The 12216-nt window shown below is 40.2% G+C and overlaps 1 protein-coding gene across 1 annotated transcript in view; it reads left to right on the top strand.

Annotated features, from left to right (window-relative positions):
• Window positions 1–12216, top strand: part of PAK5 (p21 (RAC1) activated kinase 5) — a gene marked incomplete at both ends in the record, with an annotated part of 95595 nt that overhangs the window by 48197 nt on the left and 35182 nt on the right. Inside the window, one exon of the mRNA XM_079945131.1 lies at window positions 2736–3521. Within this exon, the coding sequence (XP_079801257.1) occupies window positions 2736–3521 (786 nt within the window). The remainder of the gene's footprint in view (window positions 1–2735; window positions 3522–12216) is intronic.

The raw sequence follows: 12216 nt of genomic DNA, 5'->3' as shown, positions 1-12216 counted from the left end.
GATCGAGCTGGATTTATAGAATTATAGATGTGTGTGTACATGGGTGACTTTACATATGCATATTTCATAGCTCTGTTTACTGAGAGAGGCTTGGGAACAATGACACCCCAGTAGCAATGTGCATACCCAGCACCCAGATATTGGTTTCTAATATCATTCTCCAGTAAATGGAACCAAGGCTCCTTGGAGAAATGGCCGATTTTAGGGCAAGGACAGTGAAAATACAAGATGAGCCTGGAGCACCTTATAGTGCCAGAAAGTAAGCAAATGCTCAAAAAATAAGAGTGGAGTCTTGTCATAGGGACACAGCAACCAATCTGAAAGAACTCTTAATAACCAAAGCTGGAACAGTTTGAGCAACAAAACAACATAGTACAGGCAAACCTCAGATATATTGCGAGTTCAGCTTCAGATCACTGCAGTAAAGCAAATACCCCAATAAATTGAGACACACACACATTTGTTGGTTTCCCAGTACATATAAAATTATGTTTATGCTATACTGTAGTCTGTTAAGTGTACAGTAGCATTATGTCTAAAAAAATGTACATACCTTAATTTTAAAACACTTTATTGCTGAAAAATGATAGCCATCATCTGAGGCTTCAGCGAGTTGTAAACTTTTTTACTGGTGGAGGGTTTGAAATATTTTGAGAATTACCAGGAATTACACAAAGGCAAGAAATGAGCAAATGCTGTTAGAAAAACGGTGCCAATAGATTTTCTTGAGGCAGGGTTGTCACAGACCTTCAATTTGTTAAAAAAAAAAAAAAAAGCAAAAGACAAAAGATTATCTTTAAAGAGCAATAAAGTGAAGCACAATAAAATGAAGTATGCCTGTATTGAATTATAACCCAGAGTATAAAACAAGTAAATATCCATGATTCCATCCCTACTGATTCAAATAAATGATTGAATAAATAAATAGGGAGACTTGCCTAGTCTCCTGTGGAGAAGAATTCCAAGTACTTTATGTAGATATACCCTCTCAGAAAGGTAGATATTGACTTGACACCCCTTGAGTATGGGCTGCACTTAGTGACTTGCTTCCAAAGAGTGAAATGTGGAAAGCGGGAGGGAAGGGAGGGGAATGTAACTTTACAGTGTGGAAACCAGGCAACCATTACCTTGGCCAGGTGATCAAGGGCAACATCATCAGTGATGAGCCATGTGTACCCTGGATATGATGTAATGAAATTGGTATATTACTCTGTGATCTTCCTCCTCACAAACCAATAACCCCAATTTAACCATAAGAAAAACTTCAGACACACCCAGTTGAGGGACATTCTGCAGAATGCCTGACCGGTAAAATTGTCAAGGTCATCAAAAACAAGGAAAGTCTGAGAAACTGTCTCAGGTCTAAGGAGACATGACAAATAAAGGTAATGAGGTATGAGGTATCCTGGATGGGACCCTGGAACACTAGGAAAAAAACTAATGAAATCTACATAAACTGTGGAGTTTAGTTAATAGTAATGCAAGATGTTAACAATCAGGGAACTAGGTGAGGGATATATGAAAACTCTCTTTGCAGATTCTCTGTTAATCTGAAAGTACTCCATACTTAAACGTTTATTTACAAGAAAAGGGTGGAAACCAAAGGCTTTAGTCCAGGACTGATTGGGGGAAGAAAGACCAAACCTGTCTTTCACTATAGATAGTTGGAGAAGCACTGATCTGTAAAAACATATGCTCTAGGACAACTTTGACTTTTTCTTCCAGTTTGAAATCTATTGTTCTAACTGAGATAGCTTTGAACTCCTTGCTACTTTCTCAAAGGTGTTTTTCTCTTGAAATCCCAAAGTCTGCAGTCACACTTTGTTCTTTTATCCACCCCCCCCCCGTCATATTTTATTGCAAACCTTGTTATTGTCAAGGTGCAGCTGACTGGTTTTGTAAGTAGTTTCTGATTTCTTTCTGTTCCTGTTATTCATTCCAGTGTTATTTAGGCTCATTAAAGGGAACATTTGGGCTTGGCAATTTGTCACTAAGATTCGGGTACAATCACATCATTACCAAGCTATCCAAAATTCGGCAGTGATGATACTGATGATACGCAGACGTGTGGCCAAGAAAGCATTACATTTATATACTTAATAAGAACATCACATTTGATCACAAATTAAATCATGCAAGTAATCTTCATGCGGTTCCCTATTTACAGCTCAGAAAGTTTCTTCCTCTTCTATAAAATCTGATAACTTCAATTACTATGTGTCTTCCATAAAAAGGTATAAAAATGTGCACCTCCTTCTGAGTATGTTACTATTCGAGTACCAAGGTTTTTGATTTTGCAAATAATCTGGAAGACGAATGTAAAATATAAATTAAAAAAATATACCTTTTATAACAAAAGAGTCATAGACTTAAAATTATAGTCATCGGTTTATTGTTGGATAGCTAGGGTTTATTATTAAGTGGAGGAACAATGAACTGGCAAATAAGACAATGATGTCCTATATATAGTCTTCTAAATGGTTTTTTGATGTTTGATCTCTCTATTGAGATAGGTAAGGAAGAATTTGCAGTTTGAGATTATTGTTTATATTTGATTTATTTTACCAGTCAAATCAACCAACAGACTTTTTTTTCTTTTATCTTTTTTAATGAAATGTTCCTGGGGCCTATTTTCCTCTTGTGGTTTAAATTGGATGGATTCGGGGTGGGATTCTTCCATCAATTTGAAAGCATTAAATGTTTTCTTTAAACAGTGTTCCCTTTCTTATTCCCAGACAATCGTTAGAGGAAACAAACCCTGCAAGGAAACCTCCATCAATGGCCTTCTGGAGGATTTCGACAACATCTCTGTGACCCGCTCCAACTCCCTAAGGAAGGAAAGCCCGCCCACCCCAGACCAGGGAGCCTCCAGCCATGGTCAAGGCCATCGGGAAGAAAATGGATTCCTCACCTTCTCACAGTATTCCAGCGAATCTGATACCACTGCTGACTATGCGACGGAAAAGTACAAAGAAAAGAGTCTCTATGGAGATGATTTGGATCCGTTTTATAAAGGCAGCCACTCGGCCAAGCAAAATGGGCACGTAATGAAAATGCAACATGGGGAAGCCTACTACTCTGAGATGAAGCCTTTGCAATCCAACAGAGCCAGGTTTCCTGTTGATTATCACACACACTTGGACTCACTGAGCAAACCCAGTGAGTACAGTGACCTCAAGTGGGGGTACCAGCGAGCCTCAAGCAGCTCCCCTCTGGATTATCCATTCCAATTCACGCCTTCTAGAACTGCAGGGACCAGTGGGTGCTCCAAGGAGAGCCTGGCGTACAGCGAAAGTGAGTGGGGACCCAGCCTGGATGACTATGACAGGAGACCAAAGTCATCATACGTGAGTCAGACAAGCCCTCAGCCCGCCATGCGGCAGAGGTCACGGTCAGGCTCCGGGCTCCAGGAACCCATGATGCCCTTCGGAGCAAGTGCATTTAAATCCCACCCTCAAGGACACTCCTACAGCTCCTACACCTACCCTCGCTTGTCCGAGCCCACAATGTGCATTCCAAAGGTAACGTCCACCACCTCCTTCCTTCTGGTGTGTGGGGTCTCCACAAAGGTGTGCTCCCATGACCTTCTTATACAGATTCTAGAGTGCTGATTTGTCTATAACTGAGAATCTCTATCAAAATTCTACCTGATTTCCACTCACGAGCCCCAAGGGCAGAGAATTTAGGGCAAGGCACATTTATTCATTAAAATCAAAGCCTTTTAGGAGCTCCTACAAGGTTTCTGGTTAAAAGCCAAGAAAATTATGTATTTGAAAGATATTCTGATATACTAATGTTAAATATTATGTGCTCACATGGCACTAAGTCCTGTGTTAAGGAGTATACTGTTGTAGACCATTAGGTAGAATAACAGTGGTTCGTGCATTCCGGTAATTGTTATGTGGAACTGTGGACAGGGGGAAAAAGGTCAGGATAACGTGGTAAGTTTTTAATAAAGTTAATTGTGTTCAACTCAAGAGATGGTCCTGCATTTTGAGAGTATGTTCTTTCTACTAGTTTAGTATTCAAATGTCATTGTTTATTCGTATGAAACTTTGGGATAATAGATGGAATCTGGTTGCTGGGCCTTCTTTGGTGTGCTTTCTATTTTTTTTTTGTCTTATTGTAATTCCTCTCTTGATAATTTTTCTTTCTAATGTTAGCTGCAGCAAATTTGCTTTGAAACGTGGCTGGTCCGTGATATCCCAGGGTTTGGGAACGGCTGTTGGAGGAGTTACTGACTTTGCAAAAATGCCTTGGAAACTGTGCCAGGGGTTTATTTTCTCGGAGTAAATTAGAAATGTTTTTGCTGCCTCCCCTGTACAGCAAAGTGAAAATGGGACGTCTGGCAGTGGGCTCTAGATTTCAGAGGTCTCAGACCAGTTGAGGGAGACTTGACTTCTTGAAGCGTGATCGTGGACCTTTCACCGAATACTGTCCCTTCAACTGCTTGATGGGCTGCATAGCAAACCCTGGAAGGCAAGCCTGCCTGCATCATCTGTTTGATTGATTGTCAACACCCAGTATTTTTCCTTTGCTCATTATTTCTCATAAACCCAATCTAAGATGTTGAAGTCTTTTAGGTACATGCTGGGAGTGACTAAGCCATACTTTAGAAAAAGCAAAAGGTTATCACTTTAGTTCCCAATATATAAACTTAAAAATAAATCTTGAGGAAATAAAGACCTGAAATATGTACTGCCAGTTAAAATTTAAATATTGAGAATGTTTTCCATCTCACTGTGTTATTTATTTGAATCCCCATGATCAGGGTATCATGGCTGCCTTTTCTCCCTATGTTCTTGCTGGGGCAATGGTTGGAAATAAGTCTGTCTAACTAACCAAAAGACAAAGTTATAAGAAGCCATATGCATGTGTCATGATGCATGAGATCATTTATTCAATTTACTGTGCACATCACTCAACCAAAGGAACCTCTTAATAGTTCTAGAGTGAGCTAAGCAAATTAATACATTCTGTAGCTGAATCTAGTTATATTCTCTGGTTTTTGAATATCAGTGGTTACTTTAGGAATAAAGAATGTGATTTTTTTCAGCTTAACTGAGGTATAATTGACAAAATTATAAGATATTTAAAGTGTACAAGATGATGAACTGATATACATTGTGAAAGGATTTCCCTCGCTGAGTTAAGACATTCATCACCTCACATGTTTACCTTTTTTGTTTATGTGTGAGAACATTTAGGTTCTACTTGCTCAGCAGATTTCTACAATATAGTGTTATCAACTATAGTCACCATGTTATACATTCGATCCTCAGACCTTATAGCTGAAAGTTTGTAACCTTTAACCAATTTCTTCCTTTTCCCCATCTCCTAGACCCTGGCAACCACTTTTCTACTCTGTTTCTATGAGTTTGACTTCTTCCTTTGTTTTTTTAAGATTCCACATACAAATGATGCCATTTATAGTATTTGTCATTCTCTATCTAGCTTATTTCACTTAGCATGAAGCCCTTCAGCTTCTTCCATGTTATTGCAAATGACAGGATTTCATTCTCTTTTAAGGCTGAGTAATATTCCTTTGTGTATATATATATATATATTTTTTCTTTGATTCACATTTTCTTATCCATTCATTCATTGATGGACACATAGGCTGTTTCCATACCATATCTATGCTAATAATGCTGCAATGGGCATGGGAGTACAGATATCTCTTTCAGATAATGATTTTGTTTCCTTTGGATATATACCCAGAATTGAGATTGCCAGATCATGTAGTAATTCTATTTTTAACTTCTTGAGAAACTTCCTTACTGTTTTCCATTGTGGCTGTACCAGTGTACATTCCCATCAACAGTGTACAAGGGTTCTCTTTTCTCCACATCTTTGCCAGAATTTGTTATCTCTTACCTATTTAATAATAGCTATCCTAACAGGTGTGAGGTGGTATCTCACTGTGGTTTTGGTTTGCATTTTCCTGATGATTAGTGATGTTGAGTACCTTTTTATCTACCTGTTGGCCATTTGTATGTTTTCTTCAGAAAAATGTCTATTCAGGTCCTTTGCTCATTTTTAAATTAGATAATATGACATCTTTTTTTACTACTGAATTCCTCACTATTATTTCCCAGTATACTTTGGATATTAACTCCTTGTCAAATATGTGATTTGCAAGTATTTTCTCCTGTTCTGTAAGTTGCCTTTTCATTTTGTTGGTGGTTTTCTTTGCTGAGCAGAAGTTTTTTTAGTTTAATTTAATCCTATTTGTTTATTTTTGCTTTTTTTACCTTTGCTTTTAATGCCAAGTCTAAAAAACAGACCATTGCCAAGAGCAATGTCAAACAGCTTACTCCTATGTTTTCTTCTAGGAACTTTATGGTTTCAGGTCTTATATTCAAGTCTTTAATCCATTTGAGTTGATTTTTGTGTATGGTTTAAGATAGGGGTCCAGTTTCATTCTTTTACACATGGCTATTCAGTTTTCCCAGAACTATTTATTGAAGAGACTATCCTTTCCCCATTGTATATTCTTGTCTCCTCTGTCAAAAATTAATTGACCATATATGTGTGGTTTATTTCTGGGCTCTCTATTCTGTTCCACTGATCTAAGTGTGTTTTTGTGCCAAAACTATACTGTTTTGATTACTATAACTTTGTAATATAGTTTGCAATCAGGAAATGAGATGCCTCCAGTTTTGTTCTTTTTTTCTCAGGATTGCTTTGGCTATTCAGGGTCAATATGCTTTTGTGTGTATGGCATATTTGAATGCTTATTGTTGGGAGCTGTTTTAGGTCATGGTCGTCGAGAAAATTGTGTCCAGAGGCTTTAACCTTTCAGTCATGGAGCTGTATTTGGCCCATTGACATGTTTAGTCACCCAATAGTCATTTTCAACATCCGAAAAATCAAGATATTTCACTTAGAATTCTCAGCTTTTGGGTCTCAGATTTCTCTTATGAAAAACGGGACAACCTGTTATCCCTGGGCCCACATTTTCACATAGCATTGGAAATAGAATTGGCTAGAGGTAAAAGCTGCCCCATTACAAGGGACAGGCTCTGCCCAGCCCACTTCATTAATTTTTCCCATTAGCCTAATCCCTAGAGGCATTTGAGATTTAATATAACCACCAGCATCCCTTGCCTACTCATTTCACAGAAGGGGAAAGTGAGGTCCAGAAAGTCATATGTCACACTTAAGGTTTCACAGTTGGTTGGTTGCAAAAGAAGAACAAGAATCTAGGTCTGCAGTTTCTCCCAGTTCAGTATTTTTCCCATTATATTGGCATATGTAGTTTTAGGGGTTCAACTGCATTTGCCAATAAAACCCATGAGAGGTCCCAGTGGCCACCAAAACTTTAGGTTAAGTGGAGGAATAGGAAGAGGATGGGAGGAATGAGGGAGGGAGGGGATAGATTGCTTAATTCTTCACTGATTCCCTCTTCTTGCAGACTTCCAACTATAAGGCAAAGCAGATCTGCTTTATATTTGGCTATTTGGCTACTATTGTGGCTCAGAAAATATATATATATATAACAGTTCCTACCAAGTGTTTTTCAGTCCTTATAATCAGAACTCCAAAGGAGTAAGCTGCTGCTCCATGTTTCATAGGAGACCCGTGAGAAATTCCTGAGCAGGTCTTGTGGGAGAGTAGGAGGTAGGAGGCCTGTTAGTAATTAAAACATTTACTTGATTAAAAATATAACATCTCTCTAAAAAGACTTAGGTGCCTGTGTCCTTAGAACTAGACTCTTAAAAATCTACCAATCACATATGGATTTCCTGCTGAGAGAAGAAATAGCAATCATGACTCAGATAATTTGGCTTTGGCTCATGGAAAATTCTACAAACTGGTGGGTAATGTTCACATCTCCAATAATAAGAGAAAGCATGAAACTTGAGTAAGTTTCCAGATAGAGCAAAAATGAGGAGGTGTGTGTGTGTGTGTGTGTGTGTGTGTGTGTGTGTGTGTGTGTGACACCAGCTTTACATTTTGGCTTAAATTAAAAAAAAAATTCACAAATGTTAAGCCACAGTAAAAAACTCCTCCAATGTTATCTACCTACCTTTCCCATTAGTGTGACAGGAATAAAGGATGTTATGAAATCTGTAGATATTGGCATCCATCTCTACTTTTAAATGTTTTTTTGCTGGGGCTGAGCAGATGAAACCTTGGGGGAAAGATAAAGCCCAAGCCATATCCATATAGCACCATTCAGATCACAGAACTACCAAAACGGATATGGAGAGAGACTGCTTCCACTCTCCTCTGCAGACAAGGCTGCCTTATAGGGAGGGAAGCTGGCTGGAGACCCTGTTCCAGTGCATTTGCTTTTGCTCATGCCAACGCTTTCCAGGGATGAGGCGGCTGTTGGCTTGGGTGTCTGGTGCTGGCCCGGCACATCCATCCCTTGCTCTGGCTCCAGCTGCCAAGAAGCCCCCAGCGTCATCCCAGATCTGCCAGTTCACTAAACACTGGCTGGTTGCCGGATCCGTGTGTTGCCTTGTTGAGCCTCACAGTCCTGTAAATTCTTGCCCCCTTTGAACAGATGAGGACACCGGAGCTTTGAGAGGCTCAGGAAACAGCCCAGTCAGTCTGCTCAGAGCAGAGCTGGGACCCAGCTTTCTGGGCTCAACCCCTTCAGCCGGACATTGGCTACATCCCCAATGGCACAGGAATAGCTTCTGCGGTGCCACGCCTTAACCTGGCTCCTTACAAGCCCCTTCTAACACCTGCAGCAATAAAGTCCCCTTGGTTTGTGTCATCCTGTTCCATTCTAGAGCTGGATTTCTCAACCTTGACACTATTGACATTTTGGGGCTGGTAATTGTTGTGGGGCATCCCATGCACTGTAGGATATTTAACAGCATCCCTGACCTCTACTCACCAAATGCCAGTAGCACCCCTCCCTCACTTGTAACAAACAGAATATCTCTAGACACCGCCCAATGTCATATGGGGCAGGGGGAGCAGAAGCAACTCCAGCTGAGAAGCACTGTTCTCTAGCTGTCATTTCCCAAATGCTTTCTGGCAGTCAAGGCTATAGGTTCTGCAGATAAACTCCCTGGGTTTGATTCTTGATATTGCCACTTACAGTTGGGTGAATAAACTGCTTAACTGTGCCCTTACTTCTTTATGAAATGGGAATAAAGACTGCCCCTGCCTTATGATGTTGAGTGAGGTTAAATAAGTTGATAATTACAGTAGCCTAATTATTAATATGAATCCTCTGTATACATCAGTCTGTGTGTATAGTGTGTAGATGGATGACAGCTGTGATGTGACTCTGGAGGTTACTGTGTGCCAGGCACTGTGCTAGGCATTTTACAAGCATGACCCAATTTTGTCCTCGCAACAACTCTGGAAGAATTCAAGATCATCTCCCTTTTACAGTGAAGAAGCTGAGACTCAAAGAGACTATATCTTTCCGGACGTCCCGAGGATATGAAGACAAACAGCTGAGCCAGGATCCAAAATTAGGTCCGTCTCACTCTAAAGCCTACCTATTCCAGAACATTCCCATTTCCACCAAGAAAACCAAGGAGCAGAGAGATGGATATGAGGCCTTGGGGCCCAGATGCACACACTGCAGGCAGCCCTCACCTTGCTGACAAAGAATGGGTACTGATTCACAGGTGGATTTGAGGTGCATGGGAATGCACTTTATTTTCTGTTCTTTGTAGGCTGGAATCCTCTAAGAAGCTCCTTAGCATCAGCGGACTGTGATTTGTGGGTAAAGCTGGGACCATGGGCTGCAAAGGAAGCATTAAGAGTAGTGATCCCTGAGTCTCTCCTATGCATTCACTGTACCTTGAGTGATGGTCTCATTTGATTTTATAAAAGACAGACCAGATTTTCTCACCTCCTCACAGAAGGCATTGAAGAGCACAAGTTCTAGAAGCAGATCCCCAAGATTCCAGCACTTTCTATCTGTGTGATCTTGTCTGTGCCTCAGTTCATTCATCTGTAAATAGTGTGTCTCAATACCTACTTCGAACTTGTCCTGAGGATAAAAAAAAAGGTTAATAAATGTAAAGGAGTTAGCACATGGCAAGCCCTCAGTGTCAGCCCTTAGTCTCAGGAATATTTCTGGTTGGAAAACATGTCACCATATCTGCTCTCGCCAGTCACAGGAGCATCCTGTCGGTATAATCTTTTACATATTTTCAAAATATGGGGACAGGTTCTATCTGACTCTGCCCTCACGGCCGCTCATAATTACTACTGTCGTCTCTTTAGAGATATGGGTCACGGAAGGCCAGAGTAGCCGTGTGACTTCCTCAAGGTCATGCAGAGCCTTAGTGACTGAACTGGCCTGAGGACCCCAATCCTGCCACCCCAGTGGTTTCTCTACTCTCCAGAATGGAAATGACCTTCTCAGACTTCTTATGAAAGACAGCTGCTAAGAGAGAACAGAAATTTAGCAGCATTAAGGGAAGAGCCATCATCTCTATATATGCATAGTTGTGATGGTTCCTGCCAACCAATCCCTCTACCTTACCCTCTTCATCTCCACTGCACAGAGCAGCAAAGTGACCAAAGCTGGGCCCAGGTCATCCCAAATTGCTAGCATATTAAGGGGTTCTGAGTGAAGAGAGAGGATGCAAGAAAAACAGTGGCATGGTTCCCTAGACTTTCCTTCTGGAGTCACCAGTGCAATGATTTTTTCACCGCTCAGCTTCACTTTGTTTTCCCTAGGAGGAAAAAGCAATTGAACCAGTGTGCTCAGCCTTCCTGAATCAATAGTTTAATGTCTCACCATTCTTTGTGGTACTTGTCACACCCAGATTCAACCAAGGCTCCAGGAACAAAACTGTAGCTCCTAATCTACTAAGGATCCCAGCAGAACACTTTTCAGAGACACTTCAGGGCCTGATGGGCAGTGAAATGATGAGGCTGTTGAAATCTGATGGGCTGCGTCCAAAATCTGAGAGGGGGGTAGGGGTAGAGAGAAAAGTGCTTAATATAACAATGGATAGTATCGCCTATAGATTTTTGTTCCTTTACACATGGGCTCCTGCAAGATGTTCATTAAGGCTCATAAAACATCAAAGAGGTGATTCAGAGCAACATCTCTAACATCTGTCCCTTCTCATGGAGACTTGAGGCATCATTTTCCTATGAATGAGCTCCTCTTCCCATGAACGTTCTTGTGTTTCAAAGTAAATTGTATTTTGGTCATTATAAGTGGGTTTTCCCATTACCAAATTAAAAACGAAATGAATCTAACCTGGCATTGTCTGTCCCAGTGCTCTTAGAGGCCCTGACACATTTGAACCATATTCTACAGCAGTGAACTAATCCCTAAAGGTGCAGCCCCCTTCCCCCCACCATGTCCCTGCAGGCGGTGACAGATCACGGGTCAGAGTAATCTGCTTTTTTTTTTTTATTGTGGTAAAATATACATAAATCATATTTATTTTAACCATTTATAAATATGCAGTTCAGTGGCATTAAATACAGTCACATTGTTGTGTAACCATCATCACTGTCAATAACCAAAACTTTTTCATCATCCTCAACAAAAACTCTGTAACCATCAAACAGTAACAACCCCATTTTCCCTCCCACCAGCCCTTAGTAACCTCTATTCTGTTTTGTGTCTCTATGAATTTGCCTATTCTAGGTACCTCGTGTAAGTGGAATCTACAATATTTATCCTTCTATGTCTGGCTTATTTCACTAAACCTAGTGTTTTCAAGGTTCATCCGTGTTATAGCATGCAACAAAATGCCATTCCTTTTTTGGCTTAATGAATCCCACTGTGTGTATAGACCATATTTTGTTATTCATCGGTTGATTGACACTTGGGTTGTTTCCACCTTGTAGGTATTGTGAATCATGCTGCTGTGATCATTGGTGTACAAATATTTGCTCAAATCCCTGCTTTCAGTTCTTTTAGATGTGCAGTGTAGGTAGTAGCAGAGTTGTTGGATCATACGGTAGCTCTACGTTTAACCTTTGAGAAACTGCCAAACCGTTTTCTACAGTGTCGTCTTGTTTTTAAACAATTATCACAAATTTTAAACATATACAAAAGTATACAAAATACTGTGAGTGTTCCTTGTATACCCATGAACTCATCCAGCTTTAATGTTTACCAACTGATGGCTGTCATGTTTTTTCTATACCCCCACCTGTTTCACTCCATTCCATATTACCTTTTTTTTTTTTAACATCTTTATTGGAGTGTAATTGCTTTACAATGGTGTGTTAGTTTCTGCTTTATAACAAAGGGAATCAGTTATA

The sequence above is a fragment of the Stenella coeruleoalba genome (genome assembly GCF_951394435.1).
Source record: "Stenella coeruleoalba genome assembly, chromosome: 15".
Classification (NCBI taxonomy): Eukaryota; Metazoa; Chordata; class Mammalia; order Artiodactyla; family Delphinidae; genus Stenella; species Stenella coeruleoalba.
This window is presented reverse-complemented; position numbering and strand designations above follow the sequence as displayed.